This window comes from Camelus bactrianus, chromosome 4, assembly GCF_048773025.1.
Source record: "Camelus bactrianus isolate YW-2024 breed Bactrian camel chromosome 4, ASM4877302v1, whole genome shotgun sequence".
In the NCBI taxonomy this organism is placed as follows: Eukaryota; Metazoa; Chordata; class Mammalia; order Artiodactyla; family Camelidae; genus Camelus; species Camelus bactrianus.
Genome location: NC_133542.1, coordinates 35,244,089 through 35,266,350, shown reverse-complemented (window position 1 = coordinate 35,266,350; position 22,262 = coordinate 35,244,089). Strand labels below are relative to the sequence as shown.

Sequence of the window (22,262 nt, the reverse complement as noted above, 5' to 3'; positions counted from 1 at the left end):
TATATACAGATTTTACTTGAGGTTATAAGATTCTCTTTGTAGACAAAAGACTTAGCTGTGCTAGGCAGTAGATAGGCATTTTTAATATTTGTATATTTTTAAATTAATTGTTCCCTTTTTCCAGTGTAAATATATTTGGAAGATATTATTAGGAGATGGAAAACAATCTCCCCTCTTTGGTGCCTTCATAAATGCAGAATTTTCTTTGTCTCTTAAAAACAAGACGCTCTTATTCCACTTTTTTAGGAGAGAAAGATAGATCTTGACTTGCATGTTGTTTTGGTATTTAGACATAATAGTAAGGCTCAGAAAATATTGAAAATTATATTTGAGAGATAGATTTTTTAAAACAGAAACTTTCTTTGTTCATATAAAGATTAATTGGAGTTTTGAGTGGGAAGAAGAGATAGTTGGGATGACCGGTATATTACACAGGCCAGTTTTCTACGATTCAGTGCCCTTAAGCAGCTTATCTGTCCTTTAAGTTTTATCTTTTGTAAAATGGATATGTTATATGCTCCCTTGTCTACTCCAGAATAAGCTGGGAATGTGAATAGAATTCTTTTTTAAGGGCTTAGAGTTGCTAATATGACGGATGAGATGTAAGAACCTAGATTCTGTGTAGTTTACCTTATTTTGTGCAGTGGATGTGCACCCCAGTGAGTCATAGTTTTTGGAGGCTAGGCACATGGATCTTCGTTTGTGACAAATAACTCCAGATGATTCTAAGGGCAGGAGAACTGTGTCTTTTAGCAGCGTTTTCTTAGAGCCCAGCATATCCCTACTGCATGTGGATGTTTAGTGAGACTATAGTGATAGGTTTAGGGGAAAGTTCAGAGGTTTTCTAGATAATAAGACCAACCACAGCAGTTCTATTCTTATGAAAGTTAATTTTTAGTTTTGTTGTATATTTTAATTTATAACAAAGATTGGGCTAAGACCTATTTCTAGTTTCATATTGTAGTTACAAAAGTAACAACTCCAAGAGATTGTCATCATCTTAGTCAATGTTTTTTAAAAACCTTTGGGGTAGTATTCTTTCTCATAAGCAAACCAGTAATCTGGGTTTGTAACACTCTGTCCAGATACCCAGAGACTCATCTTAAGTGTTCTTCCTTCTTCTCTCAGATAGCTCTAGGTTACAAAGGAGGCAGTGAACTGAGTACTATACGTTTTGAAATTATCAGTTTACTTTTTTGCTTTTTCTGAAAAGCTTAACTTTGTGATTTTTCTTTCTCTATTCTCTTCCTCCCTCCTCTTTCATAGGCGGCATGTCTTCTACCTTCAGCATCACTTAAATGGTAGGTTTCCTCACAGCATGACACAGTTGTCACCTGCAGACAGCCCTGGGGGGACTTTGAGTGACTTGCACCTCATCCCAGCAGGCTCCCACACGTCTCAGGCAATGGAAGTGGATGGACTTAGTGACTCTAGCAAGCAGGGATATTCCCAGGAAACCAAACGCCTGAAGCGGACACCAGCTCCAGACTCCCTAGGCCTGGAAATGGAGCACAGGTTCATCGATCAAGTATTGTCCACCTGCCGGAACGTAGAGCAGGCCAGATTTGCCAATGCATACAGAAAATGGCTAGTTACATTGAGCCAGTGAAAGAGGTGGAGTAGTCCTACAAGGTTCCCCTTTTAGTGCAATATTGCTTTTCCTTATTTACATAGTTGCATGGACCGTTTGCTATTATTGGCTAGCTTTATGTTCTTCATCTTTAGGTTAAAAGTCCATAGTAAATCTTTCATTTTATTTATTTTGTTAAGAACTGGCATTCCTTTGGGGATAAAATAATTGTGTAGTTCCTTCCTGCTAAACAGTGAGTCTTAATTTTTTCTTTTTAACTTCTCATCCTTTATATTTCTATACTTGAGACTTTTCTCGTTTGGTTCTCCAAATTGGTTCACACACACCTCTACCCACCTCAGTGCAATTGCTGCATAGGCTAATTTTTTTTAATTAAAAGTTTATGTTGTAGTTCAACTTAAGAACAATACAAATGCAAAATTACTCAATCTAATTGTCATTTTGAGATTCAAGTGGCCAGATGGATGGATATGTGAAAATACAAACCATTTCTCTTTCTCTAGCGTGTTCTACTCAAGTCAAAGACCGACATAACCAAAGTCAGAATATTGAGATTTATATGAAACACATGCTTCCAATGTTATCCATTTTAAAAATGGTTATTTAAAAAAAGTAATTTTAAGAGTTTATGTAATTGTAGTGGAAAATTATTTTTATTACTAGCTTTGATAGATTGTTTTTACCTCAAATTTGGCATATGCCAAAAACACTCAAGTCAACCCTTATGAAAGTCATTTTCAAAAAAAAAAAAAGCCTAGAATGCCATTTTTAGTTATTACTACTTATTTTCCTTCCAAATTCATGATGAAAAATGGGAGACTTAAGGATAGAAATGTAGCCATTAAAAATCTTCCTTTTAAAAAATTTAAGTTATTGAGGATACACTGGATAAACTATAAACTTTTTTATCAAGTGATTATTAAAAGTTTACTGGCAAAAGCTGGGGGAAAGGATAGTTTTGAAGGTTATTTCTTCCATCTTTATTTAAAAAAATAAAACTGAAAAACATCTATATTAAACTTAACAGGATTGAGGTACCAAAGTATCCACCTTATAGCTGTATCTTATCTTTTCAGTGACAAGGACTGGATTTTTTAGGTCGATGAGACAAGTGTAGGGAAAGGGCCAGGTAATGTCTAACTTTTTAATATAGTTCCCCCTCATAAATGCTCTGCATTTCTTCTTTCCACACACCTTTCTCTTTATTTTCCCAATCCCTTGTATTATTTTTGTGTCATCTTCACTTTTAATGTATCTTTTTTAATCTGTCTTATTTCAGGGACATGTACTAAAGATATTCTCCTGTTTGTTTGCAGTTAATTCCATATCCCGTTACACACACATACACACGAAATATGAATATGAACTTCCACTCCTTCTAAAAGTTCCCCTAATGATGGACGCTGTGTTCCTACGTGTGTATGAAATGTAATAGTAGCAGGAACAAGTGTGATCACTATGCTTTGCCTGTTCTCTGTTTTATATGCTGGGTCACCTGTAGGGTGAGGAGACAGGGAGAGGTCTGCCTGTCCCTGCATCTGTCTCACTATTATGGAGACTCAGGACTTGAGTGAGGAGCATTGCCTTAAGGGAAAAGAATAGATCCTGTACTTGTGCATCATGATTTTGTGGAATGGCGAACTATCGAGTGAGACACAAGAACACCAAAAAATTGTCTAGACTGGTCCTTGTAGACAGAAGCTGCTCTTCTCTCTTATGGCAAAAAATTACCTTTCTGTAGCTTTTAGAGAATTTAGGTGAGAAAATGGTCGGCATTATGAGCATAATTCTATGACCCTTTGTGTACAGAGGATATTTTGAATCAAATACCTCAAGGTCTACCTGGACCTCTGGATAAAACCATTAATTTATGATCTTTAGCACCTGCAGGACTTGGAGGGCCGACTAGACTACACAGAGAGGACATGGAAGATTCAGCCCATTCCACCAATATGTGTTGCCAAATTCTGGCCTCACTCAGTATTACCTTTTTTCCTAAGCGTTATTTTAAGTATCCCAAGTAATAGGGCTTCTTATGCTTTGACGTGAGAGTGTTGGGATATGAGTATATGCGATACCCTGTGGAATATCAGCTAAATTTTATAATGCTCCACTCTTTTTTATACCTTCCACAGAGTCTCTTGCCCTTCTTTGGTGTTAACTATCTTCATATGTTTTAAGTCTCTTAACCAACCTCTGCCTGAAGCCATGCAGTCCTTTTAATATATCTCGGTCTGCTGTCTTCCTAATAAAGTTTTAAGTAGGGAGTAAAAATACAAATATCCAAAGGATACTGCTTGTATATGACTTCTGTGTGCTCCTTTATTTCTAAAATTTGCATTTTTCAGGTGTTCATTCACAGAAAAGCCTTGTATCACTCTATATGGTTGTGGTTTTTTTCCTAAATGGTTGACATCTAAACTCACTAGCTGTGGCATGATAATATCTCTTGGACTGAATGAGGTCATGCAGTGGAAAGGATGTGTCTATTTTTAGGGACTTGGTGGTCTTCACCTGTTTTTCTATAACTATGTTATACTCCTTTTTTAAAGGAAAAGATGATTTAGATTGACACACATTTACTCCAGCTTTCACTGGAAGAATAGTAGGCCATCCTGTGGATCAAGAATACTAATGACAAGCAAAAAAGCAATAAGATCTGTAAATAACTCTACCACCAGCCCTCCCCCACCTGACTTTTTTTTTTTTTTTTTTTGGGGTGGGCCTATTTTGGTAAAGTGGTGTTACCAGATTCTGTGTGTCTTGCACATTGTGAGGACTTGTTAAATATTTATTAAGTTGATGAATGATTAACTAAAGACGCAAAAGATTGATCATGAGTGATGGATAAGAGTGAGTTATGATTGACAAATTGACAGAATAGAGCAATGGATTGTGAATGAATAACATATTCTGCCTTCATGATACTTAGGGGGAGCTATTGCATATAGAAAGTTAATTTAGATTTTTTTTCCTTAGTTAAATTACCTTGTTTACACTTGTTAAATCCCAGCCAGGAAATGCAGCTGTATAATATCAGTTAACTACTTTAATATATATTAAACATTCATAGAACTAGTGAAGACCATTCACATTAAAAACACTACTTTCTGTTCATTTATGATGTTAGAGGACAGATCTTGCCAGTAGAGCCAGAGCCACTCTTGGGGTATCTGAGGAAACTCTGATTTCAAAGACTTATTGATCTGTGTCTGTGCACGAGCAGTCATCTTATGCTTCTCCTTTTCCCCTCCCCAACCTGAACTGTGGACCTTTTAGAAACTCCTTAAACCTGTATGAGTCATTTTTTTAAACTTCAGGATTTGATACCTATTAGTGTCCCTTTTTTCTTTTCTAGGTTTTCGCATTTTATTACCTCTTTGAAAACTCTGGGCCTAGACTTTTAAGTCATACTTCTTATTCCTATGGTACGATTCTAATTTAAATTAAAGGCTCCATTATTTATCAGGTTAAATATACATGATGTCACTCAAAGCCACTAACTCTTCACATAAGGGCTTATGTGACTCAAGAAGTGCAAACAAAAGTTCTTGGATTCTTCTGTGGCATTTTGTAGGAAAGCGTATGTGGTAGTAGACTTTGTGTCAGGTCAAGTGAATTCATGCTTATATGCTGAGACATACACATGTATGTGTGTAAAAACTTCTAATATTGTTGAGAACAAATTGTCAGTCTAGTATTTTTCTCTTAATAGCACAAGATGGTTTCCGACATGAGGGCTAAATATAATTTAGGAATGCAACTACCACTTGCTATGCAACAATCTAATTTCTACCTTAGTTCCCCTGTATTATGGAAGATACTAAATATTTAGTTTATCAAAGGAAGAAAACACTTTTTTTTCCAGAAAGCTTTTGTAAGCTTACAGCTATTTTGTTACTAGAAAATTATATTTTAAAACTTTAAAATATCTAAAGTATGCTAGAAAATTTGAACAGCATTGTAACAACTGAACCTTTTGTCTTCTAAATAAATTTCTCAAGTAGAACTGTGCAAACCCTAGCACTTTCTGTGCTGGCGCCTCCCTATGCTTGGGTGTCCTCTGTAATGTGCTTCTTTCTAAAGGAGAAGTGCGTGGAGGCACAGGAAAGCTTACGCAAATTCAGCGCCATGAAGGCAATGAGCAGGAAAAATCTGCCCTGAGAACTCTATTTACCATCACACAGTGTCTTTTAAAAAAATAACTATACATACTGTGTTCATTTGAGTGCCTTTCTTACTTTTTGGGGAAGCAAACTTATATTTAAGTCTATCGTTTAGGTAGAGAACAAAGAATGAAAATTTAATTAAACAGTTGATTGTGACTCATTATTTATTCCAGTTGCTAGGCATGGTCCCATGTAATATTTATCCTTTAGTGAGTTCCTGATATGAGTAGGAAGGATGCTTTGGTTTGTATTTCGTTATCATTTTTAAGCATCCTACCAAGAAGAATTAGTTCTTTACCAGTGACAACTCACTTTTGGGGTTGGAGGCATCGCATTTAGAGGACAACATATTCATAATTAAAGATCAGCATGAAACCTGTGCAGCCCATGTTTACAGAAAAGCAGTGGCACTCTGTCCTAAAAGAAATGCCATATGGTTGTCCTAAATGAATCTTTTGCCTCATTTTAAGGACTTTTAAGAATTCCTTCCCAAATTCAGAACTATGTAAGATAGTTGAGGGGGTGGGGTGGTGAATGGAACCTTAATCTTTTCAAATATTGGCGGAAAAGAAGTAAATACTGAGATGAAACAGGAAATGTGGCATTTTATGTATTTGGATGTGAGGTGAGGAAGGATAGGAATTTCATATTTCCAGATAGCAAATAACTCCTGTTAATTGTAATTTATTAAAATATATAGCTTAAGATTCCAAAGTGCTTTTCAGAGAACAGTTGAATGATGTATTCCTTAAGGACAGCAATAGGCTATGTTCATATTGGAGACAGAAAACAATTGTGTCAGTTGTGGATCTGGGGTGTGGGGACCTCAGGCTCCCAATTTTGACTGTTGTATTCTTACCAAGCCATGTTAACACTAGAAAACCAAACTCTTAAAGAGAAGGAAAAAGGAGGAAAAAAAAAAAAAAAAAGAGAGAGAGCAGTAGCTTACTCTGCTGATGAAATCTTGTGCTTCCAAGAATATTAGCTATATATGGTTTGTGCTTTCTGGACAGTAATGTGGTCCACAAAGCTAACCTCGCATTTCTTTCATTAGTCTGTTACTATTCCTCAGGGTGTAGAACATTTAGTAAATTTAGGGCAAAATTTTATATTCAGCAAAAAGGAAAAGGCAAAAATATGCTAAATATATTGCTAGCTCTTAAAATTTTAGTATAGATAGTATTTTTTATAAACCACTACCAGTGCAGTAGCTCATAGATGCTCTGTGACTGCCTCATTGTTCATCTTGCTGCTTTAGTCCCTACGGCTTGATTATGAATGTTCTCTTACATGTGTCTTCTATGGAGATGACTTCTGTATTGTATTATTTTCCATGTTTGGCAGAGGTGTGGGTGTTTTAGTTGACAGTCTCAATTTTTGGAAATTCTGTTGAGAAAATGATCACTGCTGGTTTTCAAATTGACAACTCTCTTGTTTCTTAAAACTTCAGTTTCCCTGAAAGTGTGTTTGTGTGCAGACCTTGTACACGTTCAGTACATTGCATAATGCCTTGTACCTTGCAGGAATTCAACAGGTCAGAATTGTTAATGGCTAGAAATTTACAACTGGCTTATCTCTGTCTTAACACCATTGTCCACATTCTTAGCTTCCAGAGAGGTACAGTATTGTGCTTAAGATACGTAATCAGGTTCAAACATACAAGGCAAAGATACACAGTTGTACAACATTGTAAGTTAAATTTAGATACCTGTAAGGTGTACATATGTGAGTGTATTCACATATATGTATGTATGTATACTTAAATGAGATTTAGAATTTCAGCTTATATAGTTGTTTTACAAAGACTTTTATCCAAAGGATTTTTATTTTGGTATTTTCTTAAAGTGCTCCTATTTAAAAGCAGTTTTCTTTATTAGACCAGCCCCCTCAAGCAAAGTTGGAAACCTAACACACATGCCCATTTGCCTGAATTAACCAGATACTGGTGTTAACTGTTTATAGTCAGTCTTTGGCTGCTTATAAACCATGACGTTTTGGCTTTTTGTCCATACCTTTAGGGAATCAGCCTTAATTTTATGTATGGCAGTCACTTTCCTCAAAGTACTATGCAGCATACTTGAAATGTTTATAAAGTGATCAGTAATAAATTTGAGGGTTTTCGGTGTCATAGGGATGAGCAGTTTCACGTGTCCGGATATTGACTCATACAGCATTCTGCTAGAGGTGCTAATATGTCATCCTCCGTCACAAATGTCATCTTGCATTTGGAGCAGGTATTTTTTCTTACTGGTTAAAGAATGAGTATAAGCTAAATGCAGTCAGAGTGGGTGCTCAATAAATATTTAGTCGATTATTGATCTAACATCAAACAGCTTTCAGAAAGGAGACTTGTCATCTTTTCATTGAGGAGTATATTTTTAGAGTAATATATGTTTGAAACTGAAAAATTATATCATTTGACATGAATTATTAGGCTGGAGTTAGTCATGTAATAAAAATATCATTTATGTAGAAAAGGTCTGCAGATAGGAGATGTGAAAAGTTTAAGTAGTATCTCTTTGTGCAAGGCACGTTAATAAATGTGGTTAAATGTCTTAATAGGCTGCTGAACTCTAGAGAGAACTACTGTAGTCTTCCGCAATCAGTTTCTATGTTAGTGTATCTAGTATTATATGGTTTAGATTCTGTTTGTTTCTCCTAAATCTTGGTTACTATCCAGTGCTTTAAGAGTAGTCATGGTAAAGTATGAAGTTATATTAAATAACTTCTACTTGTTTTTTTCAGACATCTTCAAAATGAGGGAGAGATTTTTCTGAATAATATAGTAGTTTGAGAATCTGTTAATTTGTAGCTTTCAGAGCATTTTTTGACAGCATTTACCTAATGCAAACAGATTTAAACAATTTAAAAACAAACAAGCATTCCAGCCTGACCTGTGAGAAGCAGAGTATGCAGCACAGGTGTAATTTAGGCATTGCCTCCTGGTGAGGTTCTTGATGCATGACTGTGACACTGGCTTCTGACTGAGGTGACCACTGTCTGTACTGTATTTTGGTGTGTGTGGTTCCTAGGAGAATACTGGAATATGCTAGGTTAACTTGTTTTTGAGTTTGACAAAATAAAAGATGAGGTATTATAAAAATGCCAAATATTTACACATTCTACTACAAAACCTAAAAAGAGGAGGGGAATAAAAATATGAAAGAGCAATGATCTTTTTTTAATAGCTTCTAAACAAATTTTTTTAATCCATATCTCTTGGACACTAGGCAGTTGCTTACTGTAACACTGAGGGACTTTAAGGGATAGTTCTCAGACACTACATTCTGTTATTAGAATTCACCATGTGTGTTAATTGTATATTGCTTGAAGATTTTCCAGAAAATAGATAATGAAGTTGCAGTCAGTGGTATTTTAAGATCTTCTTGTAGGTTATGGTTAAATGGACAAGTTACATACATGATCTGTGGTGCAAGGTCAGATCCTGGGCATTAAAGGTAAGTTTGGCTAACTTAGTTTACTGAAGACACTAATTGTCTTCACTGATTGCACTGCTGTTTTTCTTAAACTATTCCCCCCCCCAGTATAACAATCTGCATTGAATTCCTTTAGTTCTTACCATATACTAGTTGACATTTTTTAAGGATTAAATATTTTGTGAATTCTTACTACACTTAAAATGTGTACCTTGCAGAAGGATAAAAATAAATTTTGCAATAAGGTATATGCAGAATGTGCTTAGGGTTTTCTGGGAGTTAGTACTCCAGAGTGCTTTAAATGTGATGCTGGATTCTAAGTGTGATGTTGATATAATGACTGTAGATATCAGCACTGTCCAATAAAAATAAATGTGAGCCACATATGTAATTTAAAATTTTCTAGTAGTCACATTAAAAAAAAAGAAACAAGTGAAATGGACTTTAATAATATATTTTAATTAACTCAGTACATTTTAAAAACATTATTTCACTGTGTAATCAATATACAAAATTAAGATATTTTATCTTCCTTTTTTCCCCATAGTAAGTCTTCAAAATTCAGCATGTATTTTGCTCTCACAGTACATCTCAGTTCTGACTAGCTACATTTCAAGTGCCCAAAAAGCCACATGTGGCTCAGGGCTGCTATACTGGACAGTGCAGATTCATAGAGTGCAAAGTATGACTTTATTTTAAATTGGAGATGGTGAGGTAGGCATGAAATTACAGTACTTTAAAAGTTATTTAGTATACTTAGAAAAGCATCTAACAGAATTATCCACTTGTTTTCCTTTGTCTTTATTTTGTTTTCTCTAGAAGTAGTCTCAACCCATTTCAATTTGCCAAGCATTACTTAAGGAGGAAGAAATTCCATGTCATGTAAAATACCATGATACGCTGATTATAACAACACATTTTTTTCAATGTGTTCACTTAATTCTGTCCTGTTTCTTCAAAATAACAGCTTAAATTGCATGTTAATTATATATCTGTACCTATTTTGTTTTTATATTCTTCTTGTAATACAATAATATGTATTAACCAACAGCCCTAGGATTCTAATCTTCCTATGCAGCTGCGTTCCAGCACTTACTGGTACACTTACTAAGTTGTGATAAGTGGCAGAAAAGTAGAATGAACCATTCTTTTCTTCCATTAGGTCTGTTTTTATCATGTGACAATGTACTAAGCCAGCTATAAATTATTGTATTTCTGTAGAATATGGAAAATAGTGTTTATGTCTTATCTTTGCTAAGTGTCGGCAATTTCTAAGTAAACTTTTCATCTCCTAAAACGAATGGTAAATGTGATTTATTTTTACTTGTGGTGTTTTAAACTCAATTTTAGTCTGCCAACCAGTCCTGTTGAATTGCTGTGAAGGTGGTAGTTGGGTGGAGGTGTAAGCTGTTGTCTGAGTGAAACCAATGATTTGATTAACTACATTTGTAAAAAGAATTTTAAAATGTCATTTGTGTCTACAACATTTTAAAAAAAAATGCCAAAAACAAATTAGAGAAATTTGTTGTCTTCAGTTGTGCATAACAATGACTAGTTCACTTATTGAAATCATCATTATGACTGGATATGCTTTTTCCCCATATATTTCAAATGAAGGTATAGAGCAGGGAATTTACTTGATTATTTCAGTGTTATATCCCATGTTTTCTTAATCTTGAGATCTCACTTCTACATAAGACAAATATAACATTCAGAGTTACTTAAATGGTATATAATACATAAATAGACCCCAAAAAGCATTTGATGAAATGGATACTTTTTTTAATTCAGATTTTAAATATTTCAAAAGGATGTTTTGTGGGAAAGGCCTTTATTACTTTGTCCCATGACTCCTAAGGATTGTATTTTAAATAATGCACTACTATTATCTGTGTCTATTTTTGGTAGGAAATAGGATATAGGATTTATTTTGCATCATGCCAAAATGCCACAATGTTTAGAACTACAGTATTGTTTTTGCTTTGATGTCTTAGGGAAAGGAACTAGCTTACTAAAGACAGTTTTGATTTGAATTAGTAAGCAGATTATTTAAGAAGTTTGACAACAATTAATATTAGCAAATTTCTTCCCTGAGAGATTGCTTTGCTTAATAGGATGCTTCTTGAAACAAGAGATTAACAATAATAACAGAGGCAGGATACACTAGCCACTTAAGCTTTTAGATATGATAAAGCTTTCATCATTTGTCTATATTTAGCAGTATCACTTTCCTCATGCTAGAAGCTCAATTTTTTGCTTTTGGTGCCTCTTTTTTTTTTTTTTTTTTTTTAATAGAAGAAGTCAGGGTTTTTGTTTGCTTGCTTGTTTTGTTTTGTTTTTAAACAGCTTGGCTTCTGTCTTCTCACTCAACTCCAAAATGGCTAGATTGGGCATCAGCTGTATTTAAACTAACAAGTTACAGTATGCCCTTATGAGAAGTATAATTATATGTGTCCCATGCTACGGTAAAAGTTGAAAATAGAAGAAATAATTTCTATAGTGTCTTTTCTTTCACAGAGAAATTCTTAGAGTAAATCTGGTTGCCAGGAAGAAGTCCCTCACCACTCCTTAATTATATGACCAGACGGATACTTTTGAATTTACACTTTTAGTATCAGAATCCTCTGAACATACATAAATCTCTTAGATTCCTCATGTACCTCTCACAGCAATTACAGATGATTAATGAAAGGTCTGTTTTCTGTGTAGGGAGCCTATGGGCTGAAATGACCCACTATCATGTTATTTTTGTATTCTATTATTTCTTAGATTGCTAGTGATCTCCTTAGACATGTTATCAAGAGAATACTGGAAAGTGAATGAGTAAATGGGATGGGTGCAGCATTAGACACCCCATTTGTTTTATTTTCAAGGAAGTTTTATAGAGTCTTATCATCTACTAAGGGCCCCTGGAGCAAAAATTATCACCAGCTCTCCCTTGTCTGTAACTAAGTGGGGACACATCCAATTTATAACATTGATCTCATATGAGTCTTAATGTTAGTTATTCCATGTGAAGAAATCTTTAAAGCATTTTATGTAGCATTTATTATAGTGAAAAAAAACGAATGCACAATAGGAGATTCAGTAAATTGGTATTTTCCTACGATGGTAAAATATTGCACATTACATAAAAATAGAATATATAATTACATCAAAAAACCCTAACATTTAAAAAAGTGAATTATAAAGAAGTATGTAAAGAAAGATTCTAATTTAATTTAAAAATTAATTCCCATTTCCAATATTGGCAGGACCAACACTCTTACTGGATGCAACTAAAAATGTTAGAAAAAAAAACCAAAACTTTTTCTTCAAAGCAGGGTAAGTAAAAAGAAGTCCATATTGTACTGAAACTGTAGGATATCGATAGAAAAAGAGCCTTGTAACTGATGATAAGACATTACACCAATAGCTGACTTCTTGTCAGCAACTTTTAAAGTCAAAGGACAGTGGGAATGATAAATTCAATGTGCTGGGATTGTGTAATTGCCCTTATGGAATTCTGCATACAGAAAAAATTATTTGAGTAATGAGGATATATATATATGTATGTATATATAATGCCTACAAGAGACATACTTTAAATTCAAAGAGATACAAATAGGTTGAAAGTAAGGATGGAGAAAGATACATGATGCAAAAAAGAACTGCAAGTAGCTATGCTGATATCAGACAAAACAGATTTCAAGACAAAATTTGTTACTGGAAACAAAGGATATTTTCTAAATATAAAAGGTTCAATCCATCAAGAAGATATACCAATTATATATGCACCTAACAACAGCCCCAAAATATATGAAGCAAAACTGACCAAATTAAAAGAAAATATAAGATTCAACAGTAATCACTGGAGACTGTAATACCCTGCTTTTAATAATGGATAGAGCAATTGGACAGAAATACTAGCAAGGAAATAGAAGTCTTTAGCAGCATTCTAAACCAACTAGATCTAACAAACATCTATAGAATACTTCACCCAACAACAGCAAAATACACATTCTTCTCAAGTGCAATTGTCCAGAATAGACCATGTGGTAAGCCATAAAATAAGTCTTAATAGATTTAAAAGTTTCAAAGCATACAGAGTTTGCTCTCTGATCACCATGGAATGATTTAGTCATCAATAAAGAAAGAAATTTGGGAAACTGACAAATATATGGAAATTAAACAGCACATTCATAAATAACAAGTGGGTCAAAGGGAAAATCACGATGTAAAATTGGAAATACTTTGAAACAAATGAAAACAAAAAAAATTTCTCAAGTGGGGAAAATAATTTAGATAAAGTGCCCAGGAATAAACCCACACACATACGGTCAATTAATCTAAGATAAAGGAGGCAAAAATATACAATAGGTAAAAGATAGTCTCCAATAAGTGGTATTGGGAAAACTGGACAGCTATGTGTAAAAGAATGAAATTAGAAATTTTCTCACACCATATACTAAAATAAACTCAAAATGGATTGAAGACATAAACATAAGACCAGAAACCACAAAACTCCTAGAAGAAATCATAGACAGTACTCTCTGACATAAATCTTAGCAATATTTTTTTGGATCTGTCTCCTCAGGCAAGGGAAACAAAAGTAAAAATACATAAATGGGACCTAATCAAGCTTAAAAGCTTTTGCACAGCAAAGGAAACCATCAACAAGCAAAAAGACAACCTACTAAATGGGAGAAGATATTTGTAAATATGTCTGACAAGGGACTAATATTCCAAAATACATAAAGAACTCTATAGCTCAATATAAAAGAAAACCAATTAAAAAATGGGCAGAAAAACATGAATAGACATTATTCCAAAGAAGATATAGATGGGGAACAGACAAATGAAAAAATTGTTCAACAATGCTAATCAACAAGGCAAAGCAAATCAAAACCACAATGAGGTATTACCTCATACCTGTCAGCATGACTATCACCAAAAAGACAACAGATAATAAATGTTGGTGAGGATGTGGAGAAAAGGGAATCCTTGTACACTATTGGTGGGAATATAAATTGGTACAGCCACTAAGGAAAACAGTACAGAGTTTCCTCAAAAAAATTAAAACTAGAACTGCCAGCAACTGATCCAGCAAGTCCACTGCTGGGAATATATCTGAAGAGAATGAAAACCCTAATTTGAAAAGATACATGCACCCCAATATTCATAGCAGCACTATTTACAATAGCCAAGATACGGAAGCAGCCTAAGTGTGAATCAACAGATGAATGGATAAAGAAGCACACACACACATATATATATATATACGTGTGTACACACACACACACACACACACACAGTGGAATATTACTCAGCCTTCAAAAGAATGAAATTTTACTATATGCAACTATATGGAGGGACCTAAGGGTATTATGCTTAGTGAAAATAAGTCAGAGAAAGACTAATACTGTATGTTTTCACTTATATGTGTAATCTAAAAAAATAAAGGAATGAATACAATGGAAACACAGATACAGAGAACAAACTAGTGGTTACCAGTGGGGAGAGGTGGCAAGAGAAAGGTCAAGACAGGAGAAGGGGATTAAGAGGTACAAACTACTAGGTATAAAATAAGTAAGATGGAAGAATATAATGTACAGCACAGGGAATATAGCATTATATTTTATAATTTTAAACTTAGTATAATGTATAAAAATATCAAAATACTATGTTGTACACCTGAAACTAATATTGTACATCAACTATACTTCAATTTAAAAAAGAACTGATCAACAATTAAAAAATGCCCAGTAAACTCAGATTTTAAGTCTAAAAGTAAAACAATATCCTAACAATGAAAAACTATGAACTTGAGGCAACACTTGTAAGAATGCCATAGATTTAAAATATAAATATTGTTGTCCTTTATATGCTGTCTGCTACTTTTTTGTAAATTTAGGGTTATTTCAAAATTTAAAGAATTATAAACACCCTTGCTTTTGAAGAATTCTTGCAATTTGATAAGAAAACACTACGACCAAAGTAGATGAGTGGGTAAAGGGTATGAACAGACAGTACAAACATCCACAAACACACACTCACAAAAAGACAAAAAGGTGGTTAACAGATAAGGCAGAAGAATATTCAATCTTAGTAGCAAAGACAGAATTAAAATAAGACTTCAATACCTATCAAATTAGCAAAGGTTTTTGCTTTTTTTTTTTTAGTAATAATATCAAATGTTTGCCAGACTATAATAAAACATGCTCACTTTCTCATGACTGGTAGGAGGGGAAATAAGAATAGGCAATTTAGTCATTTGTGTAAGGAGTCTTGGCATCCTTGCATACAAGAATCTCACTTCTAGGAATCACCCTAAAGAGAAAATCCTGACATGAAAAAGTTTTATATATAAAGATATCCACCTAAAATTATATATATTAACGAAAATTTGGAAACAACTTAAATGTCAAGCTATATAGGGGGTTATTAGATAAATAATTATATAGCCAGTAAAATGGTTTTACAAAGGAACTTTTAAAATAATGTGATAAAATGTGCCAAGTGATGAAAGCAAGATGAAAATTTGTTTATACAATATGATCACATACTTGGAAAAATGAAGACGTAGGGAAAAAAGAATTGTTTAAAGTATATGCTAAATGTAGTTGCTTTGAGTGGAGGAGCTGTAAGGAATTTTGTTCTTTCAACTCTATATTTACCAAATTTTCTATGAGGAGAATGTATTTTGATAATATGTAATATGACTCATAAACAATCACTGCTGTGTCTGCAGCAGCAGGGAAGTCTCATGGTATATGCTCTTTACAGATTCCAGGTTTCTAACTTTAATAAAGGAATTCAATATGAACTTTCAAGCCAATGGTGACAGTTTTTCCAATTCCTTCTGGCAGTAGCAGCTACACAGAGGTCAGATATATGAAAAAAGGTTGTCTGACTACAAATTCTATTGCTCAGCACTTCAATGCTATAAGACATCTAAATTAGTTGGGCCTAAGGAGGAAAAATCATCTTTCAGAAAAAATACAACTCTATTAAAATTTCCTAATGGTAATTTTTTGTTTGCTCTTTTTATAAACTACTTTTTCTGAGTACAAGAATAGTAAGTGCTTATTATAAATGTTTCAAGTGTTACAGGTATTTATGATGGAAAGAGTGACTAACACTATTATAGTTTGGTATATATTACTCCAAATTTTTTGATAAATATCTGACATTTAAAAAATAATGGGATTATTCTAAACATACTGTTTTGTAAATTGAATGTTTAGTTAACAGTATATTGCAGACGATTTTCCTTGTAAGAACTCATGGGCCCCTTCATTTAATGATTTACTATATTCCTTTTTTGGTGTACTATAATTTATTTAACCAGCTCCCTATTGATAGTCATCTTAGTTACCAAATCATTATTATAAACAATGCTACAATGATATGCACATGTCTTTGTACACTTGCACAATGCAAAAACATCTGAAATGTATGACTACTTTACAATAAACACCCATCACTCTTGAGTATTTCTGTGTGATAAATTCCTAGAAATGGAATTGCAGGGCCAAAGTTTATAGCTAAGCAGATCTTTACCTCTTTACCAGTATATTTTATACTCACAATTATTGTATAATGAAAATACCTGTTCTCTTACATTTTCAATAATGTAATATATTATCAAGTTTTGTTTTGGCTAATCTAATAGGTGCAAAATATTATCAGTGTCATCTCTTGTATTTCTTTAATTACAAGAGAAGTTAAGTGAGCACCTTTTCATAAGTTTGTTGGTCATTTGTTTTTCTTTTAGAAATTGGCTAGTATTCCTTTGTATTTATATCTGCTTATCTTTCCTTGTTTATTTGTGAGGTTGTTTTCTATCAGGCAACGTGGCCCTTTATTACATTGTATGCATAATTTTCTAAGGTTTTCTTGTGACTCTGTTTTCAATCTTTTGATACAGAAATTCTTTAAGTTTAACATAGTTAAATTATTGGTATTTTCTGATTCTGGGTTTGTGTTATGCTTAAAAGGGCCCTCTCCACTCCAAGATTATACATAATATTCACTTGTGTTTTCTTCAAGCATTTTTAATCTTTTCAGTATTTTACACTTTTATTTTTGAAGTATGTGGAATTTATTTTGATATAAAGAAGGGCAGTTTGGAGATCCAGTTTATTTTGTTACAAGTGGCTAGTCAGTTGACCTAATAACACCTATTAAATAATCCATCTTTTCTGAACTAACTTGAAATGCCACATTTATGATGTACTAAATTCTCACACAGACCTTGTGTATTTCTGGAATCCACTTAACTTTGCTCCTGAGCCAGAAAGTGGCCATTTATCTTTGAGTAAACACATTAGTAGAAAAACAAACTACTACATCCCTAGACTGTACAAAAAATTCACTTTTACTAATTTATCTTTCAAGATGAACCATCAGTCTTGAGTGATATGGTCTGCATGGCTAAAAGAGGCAAATTTGGCATCATGCTCAAGTCACTGTGAGCCTTACACTCAATTTCTTACCCCTGTATTACTTGTCAAGGAAGAATTAATAATAATTAATTAATCAATTAATTAATTCATCTCATATTATCTCTGGCCAGAGAGTTCACTGTGACTAAATAACAGAACCACAAATTGAAAGCCTTGCATATAATAAAGGTTGGTGACATCAGTCTCAGCTATGGAACTTTCTCCCTCAAAGACGTCCTGAGTGGGAAAGAATGTTTAGATGCATATGCGTAGGTGAGAAACTAAGACTCTCTTTTTCCAGCTATTGTATCTAACCTGGTTCAGATGTACATAGAACACATAAAAATAGATACAGTATTTCAGTTTAAGAGTTCACATAGAATTAATGACATGGAGATTTGCCACACTTTGCTTTCTTGCCATAGTGTGTGTTTGTGTGTGTGTGTGTCCTTTTGTTTCTTCAGTTCCCATAGCATGAAGGAAAGTGATGACCCTGTAACCCACCATCTCAGTACCTCAAGTGGAATGCCATATTGTGCTTCTCAATCGCTTACCCTGTGTGGGTTTTGTGCAGTGACTCACTCCTCCTATGTAGCACCTATCTCTATGATCGGCTTATCTATTAGAGCAGGTACAATGCCTAGGGTCCACAATGCTTTAAGGAGCCCATAAAAAGTCTTAATGTTTTTTAAAAAAATTAGAGGCAAAAAAAGAACTCTTAAGTCAAAGAAAACGTTTTGTTATGTAATATTTTCATCTTTGTACCAATACAGTTATTAAAATATATTCTTTAATATTTTTTATGAAGGAAGGGGCCTTCAAATGTCATAATGCAACCTTGCCTGTCCCTCAAAAGATTTCTTGCAAAGGGAACACTAAACATTTTAGATCTTTCCTCTCTATTCTCCTCCTGGAAATTTACATTTAAAGGCTCATAGAAGCCTTGCAATAAATTAAGAAAACAAAACAATAACAAAAACAAACTATAAATTTTAGCTTACTCCAGGTTCTCCAGGTTTACATGATCCTGGAACTTTTTTTCTTCCACATAATAACCACTGTCTTCCCCTAGAACTAGTGATCCATAGAAGAATTTGGGAAATACTTAACTTACATTAGGATTCAGCACTGATCAAGAGGGTCTATAGCTGAAATCTCTCAACCATATATTTTTTAGCAGACTATACAGAAGCCTAAAGGATTATTCTCTGTTCTATGCAAACAGAATTAAAATGCATACCTGACTCTTTTTGAGCAGCATGCTAGTAACACAGCCCTACCTAGCCACTTGGCAAGAGAATTTTAGTTGTGAAAGTTTTAAATTTATGCTACACAGCTCACTGAGACACATTCAATTCAGTTTTCTTGATAGGTTTGCAGTAGCGTGAGAATGAAAATAATTCCCAAATGGCAAGGAGGAGTGAAAAGCTGCTTTCCTAAATCCCAGAATATGTTATTCCTTAACCTATCAGACCTTATTAAGAGTGACTTAAAAATCTGTCAGCTCTCAAAAGGTTTCTCCAGTAACAGATTTCTTGGTTCCATCTCAGTTCCTGCAGTTCCCATAACCACGGCCTATTCAATTTCGCAGTGCTGGGCTGCATGAATGCTGAAATTAAAAAGTGCTTTCAAAATCCAATCCATAACAAAACTGACCTAACTTTGAAGCATCTCCACAGTTAGATTTAATAAAAAGATATGAGTTTGAGGAGGAAGGCAGAAGAAGGATACATTTCTCTGAGGAATAAAATAAAAGGAGAAAGTGTTTTTAAGTTTATGTTGACTAATGTCCCCTCTCAAAGTCAATTTTCTATCTGACAAAAAAGTCAGAGATCCTAAGTTTTGTTGTTTGTTTTTTTTTCAGCTTTCAGAGGTATGTTCATTAGGAAGATGATCTCTATTATTTTTCTGGAAGCAGACGCATTTGTCTCCCCATAGTGCTTTAAAAATACATGTATTTCTCATCTAGCAGAAACTCACACGACTTTTGGTTAAAAGGAAATCAAGTGCAGGTGCTCATAAAAATTTTTTAAACTTAGGAAACAAATTTCTTTAAGGAAAAAACCCTGCTTACTTAACTATAGGCCTGACTTCTAGAAGATAGAGAATTGATTTAATTCCCTGAACACATAGTATTTAGAAAAACAAACAATGATAACAACAACAACAAAGCCACTTGGCCACTCCTTTGTATATCTTTTATCATAGCCAGTACACTTCCCTGAAATGATTTGTTTATAAGTCTGTCCACCTTTCCTAAGGTGGAAAAATCCTTGAGGATGGAGAGACTGTGATATTTGACTTAGTCTTTCAAATGCCTACCATAGTGGCTAGCATATGCATATGCAGCTTGTGGAATGAAGATCTAATATTCAGAGGCTTTTTGATAAAATAACCTACTGGAAACTGTCAATATGGTCATAACTGTTCGTTAATATTGTTATTGTTCATCCTGAATATGAGAAAGAGAGAGAATGAGGAATGGAAAATTATCCTGCTTGGCTGGCAAAGGGCATGAAAAATTGCTGACATTGACTATTTACTATTAAAGGTTTACCTAGGCTCTTTATTTTTGAGTCAATAGAGATATCTATAACTTTTTTTCAGAGGCTACTGAATTCTAGGAAAAATAGTAACAAAAAGGAAAGAGAAATTATTTTAAAGGCAAATCACTTCAGTAGTCTTCTTGGACAATCTAACTGGAGTAATTGGAAGGACAGTTAGTAAATATATCAATCAGCCAACAAATATTTGATGAATACTTCCCAAGTACTCCATTAACTATTAGGTGTTCGGTGGAAGCAACACAAAGGGAATATAACTGACATTTGGTCACTAATCTTGAAGGGCTCATGATCTAGTTGGGGATGTGATACAACATACCCAAAACAAAATACCTAACGGAAAACAGGAGTAGAGTAGTGATTTTAAAATTACACTTCCATATGTCAGTGCTATTGTAGAAACAGCACTGAGGTGATCTCCTGCCCCAGATGAGTAATGGTAGCCTATTGATTGGATTATGTACTGATAAAAGAAAAAAAAACTGGTTATTAGAATCTTCTTAATTTTACATTTTTATCCTACACAACTCCTTAGACAATTGGTGTTTACTACCATTTTTCTATTAGTAAGATGGCAAAAAGATATAAATCTGTAGCAAACACATATTGAGGGGGAAAAATACTGAAATTGCTGGACACTTAATTTCATAGCTTCTTACTTTTAAAGAAATACACTCATGGTTGTAATGTTATAGTTTATCTAGAACATGTAGTCATATTTTCTTCCAGTAAAATTGTTCTAGTGTGTAGGATGAATTAAAATATATCAATATTTTATGCTGTTCCTACCAGATGACCATAATATTCAGGTGTACTACTGAAATAAATTGGGAAACAATCCAGTGCATAAGCAGATGTTAAACAGAATGAGCAAAGAATTTTATCAATTTCTGTCTATTTATATCCTGCTCTTCCATAGAGGCTGTAAGGCTGGTAATGTTGCAAACAAATGCTTTGACAATAAGGTGTATCAATGAGAGCAACAGAGTCTGAAAACATTTTCTTGAAGTTCGTGGTATCTGAAATAAACCTGGAAGGATAAATCAAATCTGGAAAAATGCTTCAGAAATGCAAAGTGGCCCAATAGTTATTTTGGGATGCCACTAGATGTCTGGTGGTAACGTTGTTAATTTTTACAGCCATTTTTTTTTTCAAATTGTTAAGATCATGTGTATACTATTAAAAACATTTTTTTAACTACCAAAACATAGAAAGAGGAAAATAACACTACTACTTGAGTGGACTACTACTGACATTTTGATGTACTTCTGTGCCCTTTTAAAAAGTTGTAATCAACTGTCTACATGATTTTGTATCCCAATTTTTTTCAATTGTGATGAGAACTTAAACTTGTGTTTTTTCCGTATTATTATTTTTTTTAAAGTCTGTGACTATGATATTGTTAATGGCAGCATAATATATAGCACTGTAAAGACATTAATCAGTGAACCAACTCCCTTATTATTGTACATTTAGGTTAAAATTTCTCATTCTTCTCTAGTATAAGCCTGAGATGAACGGGAGAGTTGTTTTCCTTTGCCCCTGTCCGTTTCCTGCTCTTGGTGATAGTACTCAGGTCTTGCTCTATCCTCAAGCAGCCACCTGGTTTGAGGAGGACTGGCCCAGCTCCAGGGGTGAGAGCCATGCCATTGGCCATGGAGTTCGGTTCAGGGATGGGTATGCAACCTTTTAAACAAGGCAGTATGTTCCCATGACACTCTTCATTCAGAAATTTCATTTTCAGTGGCAGAATTACTATATATAGAACCAGAATGTCTTCTAGTTATCAGGTAAGCATAGCCATTGTACAAAACGCTGGTGGGAATCATTAAAGGGCACAGTGAATGTGATTCAAGGAAGAGAGAGAGGGAGCCTGACCTATTTGGGGAATAGAAAGAGAAAGATGGGGACCTGTCTGAAGCCAGGATAGAATGTATGTCTAGAAAAAAGCTGGTGAAATAAGAATCAGCATGTAAAAGTAACTTTATTGAAGTTTAGGATATGGACATTTTGTAACTGTTTATTTTGTCCATACATTTAAAATCCTGTGACAAAAATAACTATACTGTATATTA

The 22,262-nt window shown here is 34.0% G+C and overlaps 1 protein-coding gene across 2 annotated transcripts in view; it reads left to right on the top strand.

Moving 5' to 3' along the window:
* PTAR1 (protein prenyltransferase alpha subunit repeat containing 1) overlaps positions 1 to 21,575 on the top strand; it is a 58,495-nt gene extending 36,920 nt beyond the window's left edge. Inside the window, exons 7-8 of one of the 2 annotated variants that reach the window (XM_074361681.1) lie at positions 1,267 to 1,301; positions 1,386 to 21,575. In XM_074361681.1, coding sequence (XP_074217782.1) covers positions 1,267 to 1,301; positions 1,386 to 1,609 — 259 coding nt within the window. In that variant the 3' untranslated portion in view covers positions 1,610 to 21,575. Of the gene's footprint in view, positions 1 to 1,266 lie in introns of both variants that reach the window. The other variant, XM_074361680.1, reaches the window with a different exon arrangement.
* Positions 21,576 to 22,262: the final 687 nt, after the last annotated feature.